The following is a 23,644-nucleotide window of genomic DNA, read 5'->3' on the forward strand; positions in this document are numbered from 1 at the left end:
GCAAAAAGAAGGGTGGTGAGCTTCTGTCCCCACCACTTGCAGCGCAGAGGAGGGAGTGGAGCTGCACGGAGAGGGCGGGGTGCTCTGCCGCCCACAGCGCAGCCCTGCACACCAGGACGGCTCGGACAGGGACGTGGCAGGGGCCCAAAGATGAACAAAAATACTCCAGGACAGCAATGCTGGAGTGCCAAGGGCTGGGTTCAAACACCAGGGTACACCCTGCACAGCCAAATCCATCCCTGGGGGATCCCATGGCCCATCACCTGGGCTGAGCCTTCCTGGTCAGGGAGAATTACTTTCAAAAAACCTGTATTTGGCCTTTTGGCTATAAGAAAACAAACAGGTTAAACAGATTCTCACTGGTTGGGTCTGTCCCAGCCAGGAGGAGAAACTGTCCAAGCAGCCACAACAGCACTTCTGCTGAAGTTTTACCACACGCTGTGTTAAAAACAAGAAGCTGAGAACAAAGCACATCTTGTATTAGAAGAACGCTACACTTAAAGTCAAACACCTGAAATATTGGAAAATACTCGTGTAAATGCTACTCTTTCCACTTTTGTTCCCTCCCTGGGTTTGTCACATGCATGGTGGCACAGTCTTTCCACACTCTTGCACTATTTTCACCAGAGGGGCCCTGCCAGTGTTGTCATTACAGCTTTAGCTTTCCAGGACCTGAAGGCAACCTCATAGATAAATGAAGCTAGTGGTGTCCTGCAGACTGTGATCTAGCCCTGACGCACTGGTGAAGTGCTCTGGAAAAATCAAATTCTTGGGTGCACAGTGTGACTTTCTAAAGAAATTGTCTCAATTTTTTTTTGCTTTGGTTGTTCAGGTACACAAAAAGGTTGCTGGGAAGTTAAGTATGCTCCTTAAAGTTTGTGAAGCACACAGATCTGAGAAGCACCTCCACAGCACTCAGGAATTGGCAGCTCTATACTCAGCATTGGAGTTTCATGGCAAATCTTAAATGAGATCTGGTCAGATAACCCTAAATATTGATTCAGTCGTTCCCTGCTTGGAGACAAAATACATCATTAGCAGGTAATTAGAGACTGTACATAATGCATAAATGCAAGGGTGAACTAAAATAGTGGGACAGTCTTCATTTTGGTATTTTCTAGCTTTGAAGTGTTTTGCTTTGCAGCTTCCACTTTTCTTTAATGTCATTTGTTATGTAAAATAACAGCTGGAAGCTGACCTGTATTTTGGAGAGGTGAGAGGGAAGAGCCAGAACCAAGTGCTGGAGCAGCAGGCAATTTGACACCATTGTGTCACATCTGTGTGCATGCACACCACGCTGGTCTCGGTGCCACCCCTGGCCCCTGCACCACGTGTGCATAGAGATCCACGTGTGGATGCAGTGCCCGAAGCAGCAGCCTCTTCAAAGGCTTTTGGGGATCAGCGTGGCCCAGGCCACCACCAAACGCTCACTAACAGGAGCGTGACTGGGTTAGGAGCGCTGTGTACATGCGCACATCTGTTTGCCGTTGTTTTGGTGTTTGCAGAGAGCTACCAGCCCATGCTTATACCTTGATCTTGAATTCCAGTTTCTTCTGAATGCTGATCATCTGCTCTGTTCGGCTCATCTTCCTGACACCTTCGTTACACGCTTTCACCACCTGGGAAAAACAGAGTAGAAGGATTTGTCTCCAGTGACCTAAAGCAGGTTAAGTGATGACAGCAGCACAGAAAGGCCTGACTGTGACAGGGTAAGTGCCCTGCTGGAGCTGGAATTGACCAAGCCAAGCTCTTCTATCAGCACTGTATTTGCCTGAAAAAAGAAAACAAAAAACAAAAAAACACCCAGATGATGTTATAGCTGGAAGCTAAATATGAGAGGACAGGTTAGATGGCTGCAATCAGTTACTGAATGACACAGTATTAACCAACATTTGTGATTGCACAGCAGAAGCAACAGCTGATTTCCAGATCCTGATACACCATGTATCTCATCTTCCTAGTCCCCGACACTTGAAAAGAAGTACACATGCAGAATCGTCTTCAAGAAGAGAATGAAGCCAAAGACCTTCACTTCAAAGATGCAAATGCTGTGGTTCTGCCAAGCAGCACCAGATGCCAGGGCTGTCAAAAGTCCCAGGGAAAGAGATGTTCATCACACAGAGCCCAGCGGCGTTCTGAGGACAATCTTGTAACTGAAAAACCACAATCAACATGCAGGCACCACCCTCTTACCGGGACCTTAACCTAGATGCCACTGCCTGTTTCATAAGGAGCAACTCTCTTGAGAACCGGCTAGGCAGAAAAATTACTTTGGAGAACAAGCTCCACTTTGTGCTCTGTTTCTGCTACTCAAATTCTACCAGAATATTAGGAATAGAAACAATGATCAGCTCATACCTCTCAAACAGGATATCTACAGAGAAAATAAGCACCAGATGACCTCTGCTGTGATGCCTGTACCTAGGTGGACATTAGGCATCTAAACTTCAACACAGATAAGTAACTATCCAAAGAGAGTTATGGAACTGATCATGAGTCACTGACAGATGAATGTAAAAAAGAGCATTTTTCCATCAGCAGCTGTAGTCACCTCTATACTACAGGAACAGCCTTTTGGCTGATGGAAAAACAACCTGCTACCAGATATACCACAAGAGATTCTGGAAATAGCAAGTAATGCAGAATATTTTTCATTGATGAGGCCTCTGTCTTAATTGCTAGCGATAAAGCGTGTACTTCCTAGATTAGTTCAGGGCAAATCCAAGAGCCCATTTTGTTTTAGCATTTCACTCAGAAGCTGCAACCATATCCCCAGGCTGACGTTCTAGCACAGTTTTCAACTTCAAATACTTATATTGAACTGCAAGATTCAAGAGATGTTCCAAGCTTCTGCGTTCAAACACGCCCTGTCCCAGCTCATGCAGCTCCCAGTTCTATCCAGGTCATTCAGATCTGTAGCCCGGAGGTGGGATCGCCCTGTCTGACTGTGTCAGGAACAGCCCAGGTGGAAAACATCCCAATGCCTTCCTGGTGTTCTGTACACAGCAGTCACCAGCACAACCGACCACCACACCTACCTACCAGCTTCAGAGAAGAGAGATAAAAGCAGGCGTGAGTGCTTCATTAAGAAACTGTTATTCTAGGCCAGCAGAAGGAGTGTGCTGTATTGGAGGAACCTGACACAGTTGTACTCCACTGCCTCTTGCAGCTAATTATATCTCTCAGTGGGATCCGTCACCTTCAAGTATCTGCAAAAATTTGTGGTTTTGGAGACCTTCAAGGGAAAACGTTCTCCCTGCCCTTCCCTACAGCGGAAACATACAGATCTGTTGTTAGTAAGGGATTCCTCATCACTGACATTTAAGTGCCACTCAATTAGAGCAAGAAAGAGTTAAGAAAAGAAATTACTCTTGAAACACAGTGACAGGATTCAAAGGGACAGCGCCAGGCGTGAATATAGTTTGTAAGCCTTCTCTAGAGGGAGCATGATGGTTTAATCTTCACAGTCTTCAATTAAAAATTCAAACTTACTGTTTCCAGTTCTTTATGTGCATCCAGGGCAGTGTTTTCTCTGTCAGACTTCTCTTCCACTTTCTTCAAAATATTCTGCAGGGCAGGAAAGGCTGTGTTAACTCTGATCCCGATCTGACAGCACAGAAAAGTTTTTGCTAGCCTCAGAGTTATTTCTGGCCATCAGCCTAATTACAGAATGTGTGACAGAGGACAGTGACTGTCACCTCTTGGTTCCTCTTTTTCATTAAAACTTGTTCCCATCTGATCTTACATCCAAAAGAAATATAGCAGGCAGGCTCCTATTTCATAAAAATAAATGAATAAATAAAATTAGCTAGAGCTGGCACTAACAGACAGTGCTATTGGTAGTCCCAGTGGGCTGAGACCATTAGGGACTGAGCTGTTTCCTCATCCCCAGAAGCACATTCTCCAGCACAGGGTTTAGACCAGCTGGCTGACAGAGTCTGGTCCAATCAACCACGATGTAGAGTTGCTGAAGTGTTGCTACCCCTTCTAGCAGCTTGACAAATTCGCTACTCAAGTCCTTTGCTCAGTAAAAGCTGCCCGGCAAATTCAATGCTAATTTGGGGATGGTTTCTGAGTGACTGAAATATTTTTTCCATAGTTGTTGAGAATGTCTGGTTTTACAGAAAGGCTTCACCCAGCTCTAGCATTGATTATGGATCTACCTAAGCCTCATACACAACTGCTGGACAGGAGAATTCCAGGAGCAATCCAGAATAACTCTGGGAGAGGTACAAGAGCAAAACTCTACCTGCACCAGCAGCTTGAGCCGAGTGATCCTTTGAAATGGCAGAATCAGGAAGGAAGAAAAGGACAGGCCTTTGCACTTGGGATCCAGCTCCAGCTGTGAAATCACTTCCCGGAAAGCTGGCTTGTCCTGGCTGAGAGGAGAGAGAGGGAGAAGGTGAGGACTGTGCTGCCCTGCCTGCGACTCTGGTGTGGGGCTGGTGACACAAAAGCAGCTTGGTCCCAAAGACAGCGTCTGCCTGGCCTCTCCCAATCAGAAAAAAGAGGGGAGGAGGGCACTGAATGCTTCTAGGTGTATTTTAGTTTAAATCTCGACCTATTTATAGCATTGGGGGAGGAAAAAAATAGACTTTTTAATGTACAAGCCATGGTAGTGTTCACACGTGTTAGCACATCTAGCTCAGCAGCATACGCTGCGTGCGTAGGTGTGTGTGAATGGGGTGTGTGTCCAAGTAGATGAGTCAGAGGCATAATTATATATTTTTACACAGTTGGAACTCTGTGACAAGGTGAAGATCACGCAGTCGTAAGAACAAGGCAAAGCCACAAAACCAGCTCGAGCTTGGCTACTCCTGCCAGCATCACCAGAGGATGGAAATCATCATCTGGCCTGAGAAAGACGGGGCCACGGCCGGGTTGTCCCTGCCAGTGTTCCTGGCAGACAAGGGCATTACTGGGCCATGGACAGCCCAGCACAGAGCAGCCTCACGAGCCCCAGCTGCTGTAGTCAAAGCCTCTTGGCAACAGTGGGGCCCTGGGGAAGACTTAGGAGGCCTGGCTGGCAGAAACAGCATGGATCAGAAGAGATTGCTAACTATGCAAAACCTGGTTTTACCACGTGTAAGTCCTAACAATCCCAGAGCAGCCATTGTATGTGTTTCTCCCTGTGGCAGCAGGTCCTTGTGTGACGGTGTCACTCTCCAGAGCCACAGCTGAACGGACGTGCAAGTGTCTGGGGAACAGCCAAATTCTTGTGCTAGCTGGGAGTCTGCGGGAGTCCGTTCAATTGCTTTACATTATCCCGCAGACAAAAAAAATAGTGCCCTCTAAATTCATATCTAGGAATACCTCTATCTCCAACAGGTCCTTGTCATAGAATCATAGAATGTGCTGAGCTGGAGGGGACCCACAAGGATCGAGTCCAACTCGATGGAGTTGGAGGTCAATCTCATGTAACCCAGCCTATTGCTGCTTTGCTTATGAGTGTTTAGCTAATGGCTCCAGGCAAGCTGTTTATATTCTGCAGCTATGTTGCTCACCTCTGACTGAAGGAAATCCTGTGGTACCCATCTTTTGGACAGAACAGTTGGCCAAGTTCAACAAGGCCCCTTAAAGTGTGGGGTTTTTGCCTCAAAAGATGGAGAGCAGAGAAAGGAAAGGATTAAGGTTTGTTACGCTCCCCTGAAGCAGCTGCTGCTCTGGGGAGGAAATACAGTGCAGCATATGTAATGGGCTGTCCTGAAAGAATCCAGGACAGTAACTAAAGAAAAATCCATTCTCCTGCTCAAAGACAAGCTTGTAGGGCACTCTGTTTAGAGCTGGCATAAGAGAATTCCTACTAGACCAGAAGACTTGCTAAACTTGAAAAATACTGCAAAAATATCTTGGATTATATCCTCAGGCCTTGTAAACATCTGTGTGTGTAACACCAGAATGTGAAGAAAATGTCTTCTTTTCCTTTAAAGAAAATTTTTTTGTTTTGAAAAAAAAAATCTGATTTTTTGGGAAGTTCTAATGCCTTGCTGAGAAGCTTTGCAAAAGCATTGGCTGTTCCTGTCATCAGAGAGCTGTATTGTATTCTTGGCCTTTCAGTCTCTTGCCTCTACTTGCAGTTTAAAAATACATAAATTTCACAAGTGTGTGTCCTTGTGTACACCATAAATATTTCCCCCAGTTGGGAACTGCTGGCTCTGAATTTACTTGCTATGATACTTGAATACTATGTCACCCCATCCTTACCATAAAGCCTTTAAATTGTGTTTTCTTTTTATAGGTGCAGTGAAAAGTCAGTGAAGTGGGAAATCCTGTTTCTGTACTATCTAGCCCTTTCTCATCAATATCAAAATTACAGCTAAATCCATGGCCTGTATAACTTTTGCAAAATAATTTAGCATCAAGCACCGGAACTCACAGAAGCTGCTTGTAAGCTCTCTCCTGGTAGGTCTGGTTGGAGACGTAGGTGATGTACACGGAGAAGTGGTTAACCGTATGCTGGTAGACAATATCGCACACGTCCGAGATCACGATATTCTCCTCCACCCGCTGCTCGAGGTCCAGCAGGAAGCTAGATGAGAAACCCAGCACTCATTAATTATTGTGACCTGTCTGTTCCAGGTAATTCCTAGAAGAAGCCCTTGGAGTTCAAATCTATGAATGTGTCCACAGGCTCTTTGAACAGACTGTGAGTAACAGACTGCCCCAGTCAGCTCCTCTGTCCCTCTATAAATGAGATCACCTACAGCGATGCTGTTCAGCTGGAAAAAATCCAGCAGAGTTGTCTTACCGCTCACTGACAGCCATGACGTCCAGGACGTTGGAGAAGAGAATGTGTGCCTCAGATGGGTGTAAGATCTTTTTCAGACGTTCATTTTCCATGAAGTGAGACACCAGCAGGTTCAGACTCTTGTAATATGACGCTTCGGAAGTAACCAGCTCGAACATGGCCTGGAGGACAATCCAAAAGAAGGAAATCAGCAGGTACCTTCTACTTTTATGGAGAGGTGCAGGCAGTGTTAATGAGAACATCTGTGCTGCACAGGTATGGACCTAGCACCCACCCTCCAGGCCGAGAGTACAGAAACAGGTAAGGATGTGATGGCATTAGCCACACGTTACATAGCATAGTGACTTGAACAGTGGAGATTTCCTCCCAAAACCATCAGCCCTGGCTCCTTCTCCCTCTTTCCCAAGTTGTTTAACCACGTTTCCTTCCACTGAATCTCTTCAGCAGAACTATCTTTTTCTCATCATATATATCTCATGATATAATAGAAGCAGTCTGAGTTTGTGCACATGCACACGTACAAGGACTTTGTGGCCTCTCCCCTTCCCTCCTGGCATCACTCAGCCCTGACCTGAGGCTGCCCCAGGCACCAACCCCCCTATGCCACTTGTCACCATCCTGCACTTTCATCTTCTTTCGGCACATTCCCCTGGGCAGCCTCCACACAGCCTCCAACTGTTGATCACAACAGCGCTGGCTTGTATCTCTGCTCATTGTGGCTTATTGTGCTACCCAGGAGGGCCTCCTTGCACCCTCTATACTCTTTTTTGTTTTTAATAAAAAGCTGTGGTTTGGGGCTGGGCTGCACAGCACACTGCAGTCCTGCTGTTCGACACGGGGTCCTTGGGTCAGTTAATACAAACACATGGATAAGTCATAAATAATTTCTAAATTTCAGCCCTTCTCTTGTTAGAAAACTCTGGAGCAAAGCCTGGATTCCTCAGGTCAGGGATGTGGTCTGGAGAAGCAGAAAGACAAATCGGTGGTTTGGTTCAGAGATAAAAACCAATTCTTTGAGGCGAGATATAAAACCTGCAAGGACAGTCCACTGCTACCACACAGAGCTCCCTTACCCTACAGGCAACTCCTTGTTGTTTTTGTTCAGAGGTAGATAAAAAAGATGATTATTTATACAACAGCTGAATCCTTGGGCTGGCTCGTGCTGCCGCTACTGAAAAGGAACCTTTTGGTACGTTGGTGAAAATCTCTCTTCCTCAAACCTAAAGCTGCTCGGAGCCTCGAGTTCTTTTTTGTTTCTTTGTGTTGTTTGGTTTTTTTTTTTTCTTTTTAAGGAAATTATCTGAAAATCTTTGTTGATCAGTTGTTTGCTTTTTCCTGAAAATATTGCTATGCATCATAGAAAACCCTAAGGTACAGACACCTGGGTTATATTCCCAATGCTGTGCTGCAGTCCAAGATCTGGGAGGACAGACACAGCAAGGAGGGACCGTTACCCAATCCAGAGCTGCTGAAATACCAGGTGAATTGACATTTCAGCTTCTTGTGGGGTTGGTAGCCTGGGAAATATCCCCAGTGGGCAGTTAAGTCCAACGGGTGGTCCTTTCCTGCACCAGCAATGGAAGCTGTGCCTGCACAGCTCCTGGAAGGGAGACAGAACAAAGGGTGTGAGTAGAAATGAATGTGCTTGGTCAGAGTATGTGCAATAGCTGGTGTTTGAGGAATAAAAGGTTGTCTAATTTTTCAAGGCCAGATTTCCAATGAGAAAAGTGGAGGAGTATTGGCTCAGCTTCACCTGGTGAACCTGAGAGAGAACCCATCTCTCTCTCTGGATGACTGGCTCGGTCCTAAATGCACCTCTTTATGGGTTTAATTGTAGCTTTTCATTTGATTAACAAGAAGTGGAAATAGGTAAAGATCCACCAAAGAATAAGACACAACACAATGAGATAGCCTGTCCCTTCTAGATATTCTGGGGGTTGATACCACCGCTCATTTTGCACTGCAGCTTTCCAGACACTTCAAGCCAGGATGGTCTGAAATGAAATGAAATCTTCGAAGCAGGACCTACGCTGTTTCATCAGTCCTCTGCGTCATTAGCTTAATGAAGTCTCATAGTCACGTACAAGCTATACTGATTGTTTTCATTGCTTATGTTTTGGCAGAGAGAGACTGAGAAAGGAAAAGAGAAGTGAAGTCTAAGGAAGAAGGAAACGTAGAGGATAAAGGAGAAAAGTCACCAAAGATTAAGTAATCCCACAGGCTAAATTTCTACTGAGACAATATGGTGCTTAATTGGAAATACCTGTTCCCAATGGCCCTGCTCTTTGTGTAAACTGCCAGGTAAGAAGGGGAATTCTGGTCTAGTGGAGGAGGGATGTTGTTCTAATCCGATACCATGGCATTGCCTGGGACCAACTCTCAGACCCAGTTGCCTTCACAGGGCCGGTCTGACATCCTCCTGCTAGAAGTGCAGGTCTGGAGGTTTGAAATCTAAGGTTTGCTCAAAGAGGGAATGGAAATCAAATATTTTCTGAATGCTTTTGTGAAAATGGAAGAAGAGAGAAAGACTGCCTACCTATCAAACGTGCTGTTCCACGTGGAGGACATGTCACCAGTGCACAAAAAACCAGGTTCAAGTCTCCCTTTTGCTTGAGCAAAGAATATTTTCAGAGCAGCAGCTCTCTGATCTAAATTCACACCATGACACATGGTGCAGATTTGTCTGTCTCTGCCCCTTTTTTCTAACAACAAAATGACCTGAATCCAAATAATTTCTGGCAAAAACTTTATCAAAGCTCATACATCTCAGCAAAAATGGTTCAGTTCAAAGACTGAGAATACTTTGCTGAACTATTTTTATTAGTAAATTGTTTTGGGCAATTTCCACTCAGCTCGGAATCTCCTAAAACACAGAAGAGTAACATGGTGTAGGAAAACCAATACAGTTAGCAGGCAGAAAATGACAAAATGAAGAAACTATACAGTAAATAAAACAAGGGCAAAGGTAGAGAACCAAACTGGGAATAGGAATAGACAAGAGCCACTCCACAAAAAGGCCATACCAATATCTAAGTTAAAGTTCATGCTCAAAGAAGTTTCACTGATCAAATGTTCCTTCTAATCTCTGGATCGCTGCCTCTTCAGAGCACGGTACCTTGGGGACAGAATTTGTTTTAACGTACGTCACACATAAGGCAGGGAGTGTTTTCTGTCCGGTCACTTGTTCCTCTTGCCACATACATGTTGCCTGTAATTTCCTCCACATTGACTCCATGTCAGAACCCAAACAGCATTTTTTTGACTTGTTCTTGCATCATTACATTTTCTAGATAGTTAAAGCCCTTGATGATTCATGTTTTGCTGTGTTTGATGCTCAACAGATGTCTGGATAATTAAAACTACCCTATCAATGACTTAGTCGTTTCAGATAATTATTCCAGTAGCACATAATTTTCATATTTCCCTGACCTCTGTGGTCTGTAACATCTTTTGGTTTTGGTTTTGTGTTTTTCTCTTCCTTTTCCTGCATTTGCACCCACATTTTTTGTGACACTTGCAGTTGATGTTTTACATCTTGCTACCCTGGCATTGGCTTCAGATGAAAAAGGCTGGTGTGGCAGAGGTCGCTGCTGTCTGAATTCTGTTTGAGTTCCCCAGCTAATGGGCCATACTGCAACACTGATTTCCTGAAATTGCTGGGGGGTGGATGTGGGAGTTGTTTTTTGGTTTTGAGGGTTTTTTTTTCCTTTCTGAAACTCTGTTTTCTGGCTCATTTGTTCCAATGGTGAGAATAACAAATTGCCTTCCGTGACACTTTTGAAGCATCCATTGCTCTTCCAGTCAAGTTTCTTGTTTTGATGCTTGAAAAACGCCCTTGTCTTGTTTTTTATCTTGTACTGATAACCTGCTTAGTCATTTTCCGCCATTGTCAATAAGAGAGACCTGATTCCTCGTCTTGTTCTTGTCTCTCTTATTTTGCAGTTTACTGCATGTGAACAACTTATTCTCTGTTACAGCCCTGCTCCATCACAGCCGTGGTGACATTCCCTTCCGCAGCCATGAACAGTGGTTTTTACTTCAACTTTCTTTCCATTTGTGTACTGGGGTTCCTCCCTGTGATCTGAAGAATACTCTTGTTCTCCCTTTCCTGGCTGAAGAGCTGCAAGCTCTTCTAGTACCTGTCTTTACTGTGGCTTTGAAGATAAAGTGGGTCAGAAAGGTAAGATTTCTGTCCTTAAGACACTTACTCCAGAATTTCTTCTGCCCTGCACTTCGAGTAAATTCTTCCAATTCTCCTTCATGAAGCTGAACACTTTCTATTCACTTAATCTCATCTCACACTCCCAATTCACATCCAACATGAGTTCAGTTCCAGCACTGCAGGAGCAAGCAGTGCTCGCTTACAGCAAGGCTGAATTCAACATCATCTCTTTAATCGCCTCGGTGATTTCTCCAGCCCTCCTTGTTTTCTGTCCTTGACTCTTCTCACAAAGCAAATTCTCCACTTTATCTATTCAATGTTCAGCCAATTTCACAGCTTTCTGGCTTGGAGCAATCTTATAGTCTCTTACTGTGCTAATCCCAGAACAAACAGGAAGAAAATTTCATCTCTGATAAATTAACATCAGGGGAAAGCACAGCACTTCTTTAAGGCAGCACTGTCCCATCTCCATCTGCTTTATTTCTGTTGTTATTTAAGCGGAGCAAAGAAAATTCAGCACACTTAATGTTGTGCTTTAGCAGCACAGAAGGTTTTTTTCCTTAAAACACCTACAGGTAATGAATGTAACTCAACAGAAATGGCAGGTTTTGAAATCTATAAGGCAAACTTTTAAGGGAGTGTTGCTCTGTAAAAGACTCTTAATTTTGAAACAAATAGATAGAAGGAGAAAAGCTTGTAATTTTTCAGATGCCAGATTGTGTTTGTAATGCTGGCAGTGAGAAGTACCATGTTTTGCCAGGTAAACAGAACAGATCTGATATGGAACTAACCAGTGCAGCAGAACATGGAAAAGCAACAGATCACTTTAGTCGCCTTCAGCTGTAACGCTGACATACAACAGCCTGTGCTGCCCGCCCAAATGACCCTGTATAAACACGGGTCCCCTCCAAAACACAGCCCTGCGATTCACAGGACGAGCCTCTCCAGGGGAACAGTAAAATTACGGCCTTGGCACTGAATACACAACGGATTCATAGATGTTGACTGTGCAAATCCCAGTGAACTTGGGGTGAAGTGCTCACACCCCAAGATGTTCTCCAGCGCTCGGGGTACAAGATGAGCCAGGGCTGAACAGACACTCCGCCACAGCGGTCTTGCCAGAAGTGATTCCAGCACAGGAGTGTAGTGGGACTCACAGGATCCAGCCTGTGAAGCTTCATTGCTTGTATTATTAATACAATACCACATACCAGATGAGTCTTGTTCGTCTACACTGCTGGCTATGAATGCAGGGCAATGCATTGACGAAGAGCGCTCACGCTCCCCATGCTACTCAAAACAGCAACCAGCTGTAAATTTTTGTGTGACTGATGTTTTCATTAATTGCAGCAGCTACCCCCACCTACTCCTTTTGCTGTTTCAGGCAGCCCTATAAGGTACCAGTGTATGACTCTTAAATAGTGATGTCACTGGACTGTATGGGTAAAATGCAAATATACCTGTCATTTTTTACTGTTTTGCATAAGACTTCGAGTAACAATGTTTAAAAATAAGGAAGCTTATCAATTTCCATCACTTCCCTTTCTGTTAATGCTATCAGACTTTAAACAGATTACAGTTAACTATTTAACTCTTCTAAGATTTCTGGTGGAAAGTATGTAGCCTGCTAGTAACTTCAAAAGAGGATTAATGTGCCCTGCAAGAGCCTCTTTGTTATCTCTCCCTTCCTTTTATATTGCTCCTAACACTGGAAAAAGGAAAAACAAGTTCTTTTTTGCTACAGAAATGTCCAGCAGCACTGGCATATAGAATAACATGTATAGTTTCAAAAAAAGAGTGATGCTAACCAGTACAATACAGAAAAGCACTTGTTAGGACAAGGCTTCTGTGACTGCTATGAAGCTTTTAATTTTAAAATCTTGATCATTTCACTTAATTCACTCCCTTTCAAGCAGCAACCCAGTTAAGAAATGCTCCACCTTCCCCCATTACCTCCTGCAGCTTGATCTCGTCTGGCTGGAGGATGCTGAGGATCCCACTGCTTCGGATCTCGGGAAGATCCTGCCATAAGTTGAACCTGGAGTTGGAGTTCCTCAGCAAACTGATCTGCGGTGGAGCTTTGTTTTCAGTTGTATTTGTAGGTTCTGCTTCAGGTGGGGTTTCCTCGCTGGGTGAACTCTCCTCGGGGTCCGTCTGTGAATCCTGCAGTCGCCTGGTTTCAATCTCCTGGCGTGTAGATTTATCTCGATATTCCTGATACAAGAGCCCTAGGAGGCAATACAACAGGTCTGAGAGGTTACAGCTCAACAAGAGACTAGAAATGTATTGTGGGAAAGGGAATTTGTTTTGCATTAGTTCACCTCAGCAGAGGTGACAGAGATCCCATCCATGCTGAGTGAAAAAGCCAATTATGGCACTCCTATTTCAGCCAAAAGTGGAAACTGTAAATGGAAGGCCATTTCTAAATCTAAAGTGTTGTCAACAATCCGCTCTCACAAAACGTTTAGTAACACAGTCAGATGAATCCATGATCAATTGGAAGACATAAAGAAGTAGTTTATTTGCCAGGCTTTTAAATGGTTCTTTAAAGCCTTGATTTTCTCTGCAGTATTGTTATGTTACAAGTTATATAGATTGATAAGTATGTGTCTGGAAAAGCAGTAATGCACACACCAAAACTACTTTAAAGGAGCAATTTGATGACCACAAAAATCCTTACGGAGGAAACACTGCGCAGCTGTTAAAGCACTAGGTTAAAGCACTGGGACAATGAGTGGCAGTTACCAGTTAGTTTTGGTATTGACTTTGTGGTTAACATTGAATGTGTTGCTTAATTTCCTTCTGTTTTCCTTCTCAGTCTCTACAATGATTGAAGATAATTAACATTCAAAAGGTACCTGAATGCCACATCACTAAGGAAAAGGCTCTGAATTCACACCATCTTGTAGCACTTCAATCACATGAGGTGTCTTCTGAGTTTCAGTTACCAAGTTCAGGAGCAGATGAAGTTGCACAGAATTTGCCCCCACTCCTGATTTCAACTGACAGCATGAAAAAGGCAGGAGTCCTGAAATTCCTTGGCCATCTTTAGAAGATCCTGTGTCCCTCCTAGGGCTTGCTAACTGTCCTGTTTCTCTTACTGAGCCATCTGTAGGGCCCAGAATATTAATTGTTTGAATATAAAATGTAATTTAGAAGAGATGAAAAGACAAAGGAGCACGAGCCCGCTCTGAGTCACTCTCTTCACTTACTCAAATTGCAGGAGCGCAATTTACATTATCTCCCTTGGTTTACACCTGAATCAGAAAGTGTAACATGAATGAATAATGCAAAAAGTCCCTGATGTTAAAAACAAACAAAACAACTACATTATTTGTCTGAATCATTAGGGGTTAAAATCTATCTATTCACGTGCACTCATGATATTGGATGCCGGAAGCAGATTCTGTGTGTAATAAGGTGACAGACAACCGGGTCAGGAGTTTGTCTAGGGAGGGCAGAAATGTAGCTGTTACTGGCTATTAAATCTCTGGGCCAGTTTTCACAAGGCTAGTACCAGTCTCTGTTAAAACTATTTCAGAAATATGCTGGGGAAAAGCGGAGGCACAAGGACAGAAGTACCGCAGTCTGTGAGCGTATCCTGTTATCTGTTCTCCCTGGAAAGATGTTCGACACCGGATTAAAATAGCAATAACGGTAGCTGTACCTAGGAAACCATACAGGCTTCTGTTAGCTTCCTACATGATAACCAAAGAGAGGAGACTTCCCCTGAAGTTTTGCATGCTGCTGCTACTTATATAATTTCTCTCTGCATCAGCTAGGCTTATATGGCTTTCCTAAGGATTTCTGTGTGTTCTTTAGTACCGGTGAAGGTGCTGAGCATGTGGTGGGGTGGAAAGGCTCCTCTAATGGAGTGCAGAGCCTGCTCAATAGGAGCTGCTTTCGGGGTCCTGGTCTGTAAGCTCAGCCCGTGCTCGCAGGCTCTGGCTTCTGCCACACTGAACTGCACAGGGAAACTGGAGCATAATCTGTTATACCCATATTGGAGATCATTCTAGTTGCAGTGTCTGATCATGCAGCCATGTTGTGCTGGCATGTCTGCCCCACAAGTCAGCGGCAATCAAGGATATTTTGTGTAAGGGGGATTTAGTCCCCCTAATGCAGATCTGAAGAGCAGCCTGATAGAAAAAGATCCTCAAGACAAATTTCCCCCTTGCTTTTAAGGAAATACAACCCAGACAATGAAACTTGATTTTGTTTCCAGGTTCCCTGTCTGACCAATGAAACAAATAAGACCTATGGAGCCTTCAGTGACAGGTGAAGGCAAACATGGATATGGGGAGATCTGACGGACTAAAGGCATCTACCACCAGAACTCATTTGGAAATGACAGCAAGATAACTCGTTTGAAAGGGAGCTGAAGAGCAACTGGCTGAAGCTGTGCCACAGACACCAATATGGGGACGTAGCAGAAAGGTAACACCAGAAAAAAAGACAAAAGACAGGTAGATGTTTAGGCAGAAGGACGGGAAGAAACAAAGAGGGTTGCTCTAGCAAGGATAAAAATATCCTCACTATCTTGGTGTAAAAGTTCCACCCATATGTTGGTAAGAGGTTATAATGGGCAGAGCAAAGGGGCAGAGCATCTCTCATTTAAATGAGAGTGAGAGGGACAGAAGCCATGCAAAGCCTGCTTTAGATGAAACAGGAGACGGTCACAGCACAGGATGGGTGGCAGAAGGATGGATGCAAGGTCAGGGAACAGGGTTTTGACAAGTAGAAAGGAGAGCAACACACGTGGAAACTGTCTGAATCTGTAGAAAAAGCTGAGATCCGTAATTGAATGTAACTCAGAAGATAAGATGATTTGGTAATGCTTACATTTAGTAATTGAACAAGTACAAGATGTCACAGACCTGTATAAGCTTCATCCATTGCTCAATGTCCCAACTGTCCCTACTGTGACCTGGCTACAGGTTAATGGTGTGGTCAGAGCACCGATTTGGTGTTGCCTGTTGACTTGAGTGGTTAAGGCTGATCTTCCTAAGGCGTGTTTACATAGTTTATATAGTACATAATAGATCTTTCCCTTTGTGTTTATTCCATTTAATTTCGCTGTCATGGACTCCCTTCCCAGCTCTCTCAAAACCTGCGAGGGGAATTGAAAAACTAGTTACTAATTATGGAAAATGCTCATCTTAGAGAGTTCGCAGTGCTTTTAAAGCAAACGTTATTACAATGACAGCTATGTAAAAATCTCAGGAGGTCTAGAGACATTTTCTCTGAAATGCTCTGCTCCAGTTTCGAAGGAAAAGTCCATTAATGCCTTGAAGGCAGGAAGAAGGGAGTGAGTGTGCTCCAGCCATTTGAAAGTACCTCTCTGGTGGGGATTAGGGTAGCATCTCTGGTTGTCAAAATCCTGCCTGCTCCACCAAGGTGCAACAGACCTACTTGCAGCTAAACTGACATGTGCAGAGATATTGCACAGCTTCCTTCTGAGATACGGCACATAAAAATACATACAAATACAGCAACTAGGTTGCTTTGACGTCCTGCTGGTTTTAGTATTTTTATCATGCCTCTTAGCAGCACGGGCCCAGTAAACTGATGATGTATTGACCATCTTCCTTGGGTGATTAGTACCTACACAGCCAAAACCAAGTCACAGATCTGGCAACATCCATGCAAATTGTTAACCACTTTTCTCCAGAAGGCCCCGAAATCAGCTGCTCTGACAGATGCTGGGAGGCTGCTCCTCGCTTTGCACCAGCCTCTCTCGCTCTCATGAGAGTTATCTATGTGATTTTCCCATATAAATTGCTACATTCCTGCCCTCTAGATTCAAGTGTCTTGCAGTTTCACTTCCTGAAATTGAACCAAACTGTTTAAGAATGAAGCTTCTATATTCCCACCATAAAACCTGCCTCCAGAGGGGGCTTAACTTTGCAGTTGCCCAAACGTCTCCGAGGAATGTCACAATTCAGATGTGGGAAATCAAGCAACAAGCGGCAAAGGTCCCCTCTACATCCCCCACCCCCCCGCCAAAAAAAAAAAAAAGAAAAAATACCACAAAAGCAAAAGCATAACAACCCTCTCCTTCAAAGACACCCAGGTAACCTCAACTCTGCCTTTACAAAGAGACTACAAATGATAAAATAACTTCTCCGTTGCAAATGCTGTGCTGTTACAAATATGCATAGATCGCGGTGCGCGGTGCATGCAGCTGATGTCCGACAACCTAATTGACCCAGTACTTTAGTCTTATGTGTTTTCGAGAACGCAAAATCAGATTTCAGCATGGGCTTGGCCGTAGCCTTAACAATTAACCGCTTTGCAACTACAAGAAGCGATCGTTATTTATGAATGGAGGTAAGGTACTCGATCCCCGGCCAAGCAGCGCGCAAACCCGATGCCTCTAAAGCCAGCGAAACGGTTTTGTTTTACGCCGACAGCGAGAGGTTTTCCCAGCAAGGGCAGGGTGCTGCGTTCCGTGCCCGCGGTCCGTGCTGCCGCGGGTTTGGATGTGGGTTTGGTTTGCGGGGCGCTGCTGGGTTTTGGGGTTCCGGGGGGCGGGCGGAGGGACCCGGCCGGGCTCGGGGACCCGGCTCGCGCCGGCGGCTCGTGCAGGAGCTGCTGCGCCGCCTCGCGCGCGGGGAGCGGGAAGAGGCGCGAAGTTGAGGGAGCGCGCGCCCGCCGGGCAGCCCAGGCGGGTCCCGGGGCCGGGCGGGAGCGGGGCGGGGGCGGCTCCTTACCGATGTGCTCGATCAGGTTCCTCCAGGAGTCGGCTGTCATGGGGTGGGTGGGCGGCGGCCCCTCGGCGGCGCCGGCGGCGGTGGGGCTCTCTTCAGCGGCCGCGGGGGGGTCCCTGCGGGAGACGGAAGCATCCTCAGCCGCGGCGGCGGGACAGCGGCGGGGCGCCCCCCGCTCCGCCCCGGGCGCGGCCCCTCGCAGTCCCTCTTCCCCCGCTCACCTGCCGGGCTGTCCCGCCGAGCCGTCCTGGTCGAGGGCGCAGGCGGCGCTGAGCGCCGCGGCCAGCAGCTCCATGGCCGGCGGCGGCAGGCGGCTGCCGAGCAGCTCCGGCGGCAGCGGCGGCAGCGGCGCGGGGCTGGGGGAGCCCGGGCGGTTGCCACGGTAACGGGGGTAGGAAGGCAGCAGCCTGCGCGGGAGGGAGAGGGGAGCTGTGGCCGCCCCCGGGGCGCCCCCGCAGCCCCCCGAGAGGCTCTGAGCCCTCAAACCCCCTCAGAGCCTCCTCGCAGCCCCCTCCAGGCGTCCCTGCGGGTTCTCCCCCCAAAATCTCCAGAGAGCTCTCTCAGAGCCTCCTCACAGAGCCCCCTCAAAATCTCCTCAGAGCCTCCCCTCGGACTCCCACCAGCTCCTCTCCGTGTTCCCAGATCTTCTCTGAGGACCCCCCCGAGCTCTGCCAAACCCCCGCAAAGCCCCCTCAGCCTTCCCCAAATCCCCCCGAGATCCTTCAGAGCCTGTGAGAGTTCCCCCAGCCCCGCTCCTTTGGAGTCCCCCAGACTCAGCCCTCAGAGCTCCCACGACCCCTGAGTCCTTCCCACAGCTCCTCAGAGCCCTCCTAAAATCCTTTCCGAGCCTCCAGGTGCCACCTCCCCAGACTCCCCTCTCAGAGTCCCTGACCCCCAGCCACCCCGTTTCACCACCCCTGCCCAGAGACCTCAGCCCCCCAGCTCCCTCCAGCGCTCCAGTGCAGGTCCCTCCTCCACCGGGAGGCTGACTGCCTCCTCCCTAAAGGCCCCCCCAAAAGGCAGCAATCCCTGCCTTAGGGGCCCCCCACCTTCACAGACACCCCTACCTCCATATCCCCCGCTCTCCTGCAGATGAGGCTCCTTCCTCAGACACAGGGAAGCCCCTTCTCCATCCCTTTCCTCCCTCCCTCCCCAGCAAGGCACCCTCCCCCAGCAAGCACCCACATACCCTGTGCCACCCCATGCACCAGCCCCTCCATGCACAGCCACCCCACAGCAGGAGGGGGGTCCTACCGTGGCACTGACCTCCCTCAGACCTGGGGCATAGCGCTGCCCCCCATCCCCTGCACCTCGCTGCCTGTGTGCGGCTGGCACAGGCTTTGAGGGAAAAAAGGGGTGGGAGAGGGGGAGAACTCTCCTGAATTGCTTCTAGATCTGATGCATATGGTGCATTTCTTCTCTGGGAATGAAACCCTGAGATGAAGGAATGTCACTGGGAAACTCAGCCTAATCCCTCCTGCCAGCAGCTGCACCCCTGATTACCCCACAGGATTGACCGCTATTTTCCTCTCCTCCTCTGGCATTGCTTTGCACTCGCTCGGTCATTTCCCCCGTCTCCCTTTCATTAGCGTCGCTACTTCCATAAGGATATATTGTCTCGTTTAGGCAGTAAGTATCTTAGTACTCAATGATCTGTATCTGCCTTCGTTCAGGTAATTGTTTTTCCGCCTCAGGGATAAATCCTCTTGAGCTCCAGAGTACGGTTACACCCTCGGATCGGTTCAAGTGTTTACGGACAGGTTGAGTGCAGCTCTGCCCTACATGTTAGTAACCCTCAGCAAAAAAACGTCATCTGCACCACATTGCAATTGAGGAGTTAACAGTCAGAAAACACTCAGCTATTCCTCTTGTTCGCTTTCTCCCTGTTGCATAAATAACTGTGGTTTTTTTCTGTACGTGATAACGTAATTTATGCAACAACATAAAACCTGTGTGTTGGTCTGTACGTGTAAAATGGTTTCCTTTTTATGATTTTTATATTGTACTTGTTAAATGATATATCAGGATAGCTTCCCAGTCAGTACATGACTATACATTCAGAAAAACTCCTTCAGCTTATGTGAACTAGATTTCATTCTGGCACCCGGGAGAGCTCAGTCCTTAAGTCATTAAGAGGCAGAATGTGAGAGAAAAACAGCTGGAAGTGTTGGTGGAGGGATTTGAGGACTCAGAGAAGACTGTCAGACTAGTCCAGGTCCAGTCCTGGGAGGTCAGAAGGACCAGACAACCAATAGGAAAAATCAGGGTGAGGATGAGGATGAGAGCCAGAGCCTGTTTTGCACTTAGAGAGGCGGAGGAGGAGGACAGCCTGAAAGCTGGGGCTGTACGGGGAGATTGTCATGGGGTAGATGGTCACTATGGTGTGAAAATAGGTTATCAGCCACTAAACACCAGGACTAAGGGGTTTGGGGAGACAGGTGAGTGAGGAGGCAGCCAAAACCTTCTAGAAGGGATAAAGTGTCACAGACTTTGTGAAACTCAGCCTAATGACTGACGTTTTTGTGGCTTGCTGCCAGGGCAAGATTATTGTCAAGGGTTTTAGTAAGTGGGTAGGATGCTAAAAATCTTCTTTCTTAGGAAAGGGGAGGGAGGACATTAACTGTACAGAGCCTCTTCATTATCTTGAATTCCAGAAGAGCAGGGATGCTGTTTACTGTTTTCTAAAGGGAATGACCAAGAGCAGTGGGGAGTTCTCCCTGGTATGTGAATGGAAGTCATTGTATGGTGTCTTACTGACACTGCTGGAGTGAATATATATCTAAACATAACTTTTGGGTGTATCTCTTAAAAAAAAAGAAGATTTCAGAAATATGTGTTTAGAGCTTAAGAGATTCTAACCCCTCACATTGCTTTACTCTTAAGGGTTAAATCTGTTGCAAATTAAAATTTCTTTTTAGAAAAGGTGTCTTTTCAGGATCCCATAATTGGTAATTTCACACTGCCTGTCTTCCTTTTTCCTTCAAATTTTCCAAAATAATTTCACTTTTGATCGGAGGTTAAAACCTGAAAAATGTCACTAGAAGTAATAATGATAATAAAAATGTTGGAAGTTATGAAGAGGTGAGAAACCAGCTGAGGGTGAAATTCCCCCTGTGGTCATGGGAGGCCACAGCTTGTGTTTTTGCATCTCAGAGATCTGTTCCACTAGTAGACTAACAGTCTACTTTTCCTTTCTTTAGAACTTTTTTCTTTTTTAATTGTAATTTGGTCTTTCAAAACTCTTGCTCTTTCTTCCTTTCTAGGCTTATTCTCATACTTCATGTTGATGTACTAAGAATGTCCATAAACAGAACAAGTTTCTGGGAAATACTTTTTCTCCCAAATGACATGACAGTGTTCTCAGCGCTCTGGGGTGGCAGTAAAAAAATGATATTTAGCGAGAAGGAGATATTTTTGTCCTGCAAAAATTTTCGAGGTTTTCCAAAGCTTGCTTTTCTGTTTGGGGACAAAACCAGAGAGCTTTCCAAGTTTGTAATAAAAAATGAAAGAAGGCAAACAAGAGATTCTCTCACAGCACTCTGGTGGCTGGGATTTTCGTGCTGGGTGTGGGACATTCAGGTCCGAGACACGGCTGTGTCATTCCCTCACACCCCACATGTCACTGCCTGTTCCAGGGTGGGTCTGTCTGTTCTTCTGGAGCTGCTCCTCCTTTGGTCACTGGGAAAGGTGCTTGAACCTGGTGAATGCCTTATTCACCAGATATCGCTTTAGGTCAGTCAATACTGGACTATTTATGGGAAGTAGGATAGCTCTAGCAGAGCTGCCTCTTTATTCCTCCCTGCTTTCACAACTGCTAAGACTTTATGTGCAGTTTAAGCTACTTAGCTGCTCAACTCCACTTTTCACTCAACTCCCTGAGGCAGATTTCTACCTCCACTTTTACGCCAGCACTCACGCTTGTCTCATTCTTGGGAGAGCAAGTCTGGGCAGCTAAACTGGTGGAAAATGATTGATTTTCTTTTTTTTAGAACTGACTTTGTATGTGTGTGGATTGTGTCACTACTGGGTGAGCTCAATGTGGGTGTCAGCACGGTGGAGGTGGCAGACAGGTAGATGGATGGCAGGACCATGGCCACCTTGGAATGTTTTACACTGCTGTGGAACAGCAGGCTCAGGCAGGAGTTCTGCTCCACCTAATCTTAAGCATCTGAGTAGGAGTTTGGAGAAGGTTTTATTTTCTCTCTCACTGTATCAACAATGAATTTGATCCAGAGCCTAAAAAGCTTCATCCCATATAATCAAAATCGATAAAATCTCATTATGACAAATCAGTTCTCCGACCAAAATCCCTGTATTTCAATCTAAAATTTCCTGACTAGTTGTACGGGGAAAGAAACAATCTGACTGCTAGAACAAAGCATTAAAGCAACTAGTTAAAAATCCCAGCACCATGCTAGTGGTGCTGCATCCCATTGCTCTTGTTGGTGACAGAAGTCATGCGGTGCCCTGCCTTACCAAAGCCCAGTTTTCTCTCAGGGATTCTTAGGATCCCCAAGCCCACAGGCACTGGAAATGATCCTCCTGGCTGTCATTAGATGGCCACGCTTTGGTGACATGAGCATGACTGTGGTGCAGCTCCCTGTGGGTTTGAGCTTCTGTATGTTCTGCAAATAAGGGGTTTGAGTGGTTGCAGACTGTTCCCAGCTTCACTGTACTGCTGTTAGAAAAGATTTTAAGTGCTGGCTGATTTGGTCTAGGGTTGCATTAAAAATGTGGTAATTCGTGTGAGTTTATAATTATTTTATTGAAATTATCTCACTTAAGTTATAGCTGGGGGGTGAATTTCCAGTCTTAGCCTGTATTTTCAGGTACTAGTAATTTTGAAAAATGATTAATCATTTGAATTAGGATTTCTCGCGTGCATCCAAAAAGCAATCCTTAGAATAAATCTGTGCAAAGAGCTTGTTTTCAAATGACGTTGAAATGCTTTTTTTTAATGTTCTCTTATAGCAGTTTTTAGAAATAAGGCCTCCTCTTCAAGAAACTAAAAAGAGAAGATGCAGTCCAGCAAATCTTATTCATGAAAAATTCCCCAAACCCTTCTAGTCAGTGGGAGTTTCACACCACGAAAGGCCACAAGATGAGGTAAGAAGCACTGTCTTAATGTGAGCGAACCAAATTTGTGAAGTGTGAAGTTAGCAATAGATTTGGATAATGTTATACCTAGTCAAATATATTTTTGTACTTCAGGTTCATTCAGATTCTCTCTGTTCACGTGTGGGTTTTAGCAGTGTTTCGGATAATGGGTGTCTGTGGGCAATTTTTAGTCCTGGTTTTTGACTTTTTAGTGGGAGGTAAACGGAACTCCTCATCCCTAATATTTTTAGATCATAAAGGCCAAGAGTACATCTGTTCTCCTGAATCTCCTTAAGCTTTCATCAAAGTACCTTAATTATATCTATTTGGGCTGACAACCTTACCAATAACTGAAAATGTTCAGAACTTCCTATATGAGAACCTTCCCTTTAGGTGCTGCCTTTTGATGTTTGTAATCATCAGGGTTACATCTTTACTTACTGACTGTCTGCCATAAACTGGTTATATTCTTTATATATTAAAAAAAAAAAAAAACAACAAACAAACTTTAACAATTTCTTAGGCTTAGGAAAATATTATTCGATCCATATTAAACGAAACAGAAAACCTGTTGTCATCCTTTGAGAAGCTTTGGCATCTGTTGAAATAAGAGTTGAAATTTGGGGTTTGCAAAGGCTTTGTCTTTGCCACACTTGTGACAATCTGTAGAAATTATAGGCCCTTTTGCACTCTATGCAGTACAGACAAACTTTAGACTTAGATTTCAGCATCTAAAACCCCTGAGCTTCTGCCCATGGAGATAATGTGCGCCCAGCCCAGGGCTGAGAGAAACATTTCTGATATCGCAGCTGTAAAACCTGCCTGGTCCAGTTCTAGGCACTGTGAATAAAGGACATTTTTGCTGTATCCTCAGTGATCCTTGTGCTGGGTCCAGGCAGCATGATGAGAAGACTGCTCAACTGAAGA

The 23,644-nt window shown here is 45.6% G+C and overlaps 1 protein-coding gene across 4 annotated transcripts in view; it reads right to left on the bottom strand.

Moving 5' to 3' along the window:
• Nucleotides 1-23,644, bottom strand: part of NGEF (neuronal guanine nucleotide exchange factor) — a 50,710-nt gene that overhangs the window by 8,053 nt on the left and 19,013 nt on the right. For 2 of the 4 annotated variants that reach the window (XM_065844834.2, XM_065844833.2), the window contains exons 5-12: nucleotides 17,842-18,027; nucleotides 17,624-17,736; nucleotides 12,864-13,138; nucleotides 6,749-6,909; nucleotides 6,377-6,529; nucleotides 4,250-4,379; nucleotides 3,493-3,567; nucleotides 1,530-1,619 (exon numbers count right to left, since the gene is read on the bottom strand). In XM_065844834.2, the coding sequence (XP_065700906.1) occupies nucleotides 1,530-1,619; nucleotides 3,493-3,567; nucleotides 4,250-4,379; nucleotides 6,377-6,529; nucleotides 6,749-6,909; nucleotides 12,864-13,138; nucleotides 17,624-17,736; nucleotides 17,842-18,027 (1,183 nt within the window). Of the gene's footprint in view, nucleotides 1-1,529; nucleotides 1,620-3,492; nucleotides 3,568-4,249; nucleotides 4,380-6,376; nucleotides 6,530-6,748; nucleotides 6,910-12,863; nucleotides 13,139-17,623; nucleotides 17,737-17,841; nucleotides 18,028-18,874; nucleotides 19,283-23,644 lie in introns of those variants that run through there. The other 2 variants (XM_065844837.2, XM_065844835.2) reach the window with 2 other exon arrangements.

The sequence above is a fragment of the Patagioenas fasciata genome, chromosome 9 (assembly GCF_037038585.1).
Source record: "Patagioenas fasciata isolate bPatFas1 chromosome 9, bPatFas1.hap1, whole genome shotgun sequence".
Classification (NCBI taxonomy): domain Eukaryota; kingdom Metazoa; phylum Chordata; class Aves; order Columbiformes; family Columbidae; genus Patagioenas; species Patagioenas fasciata.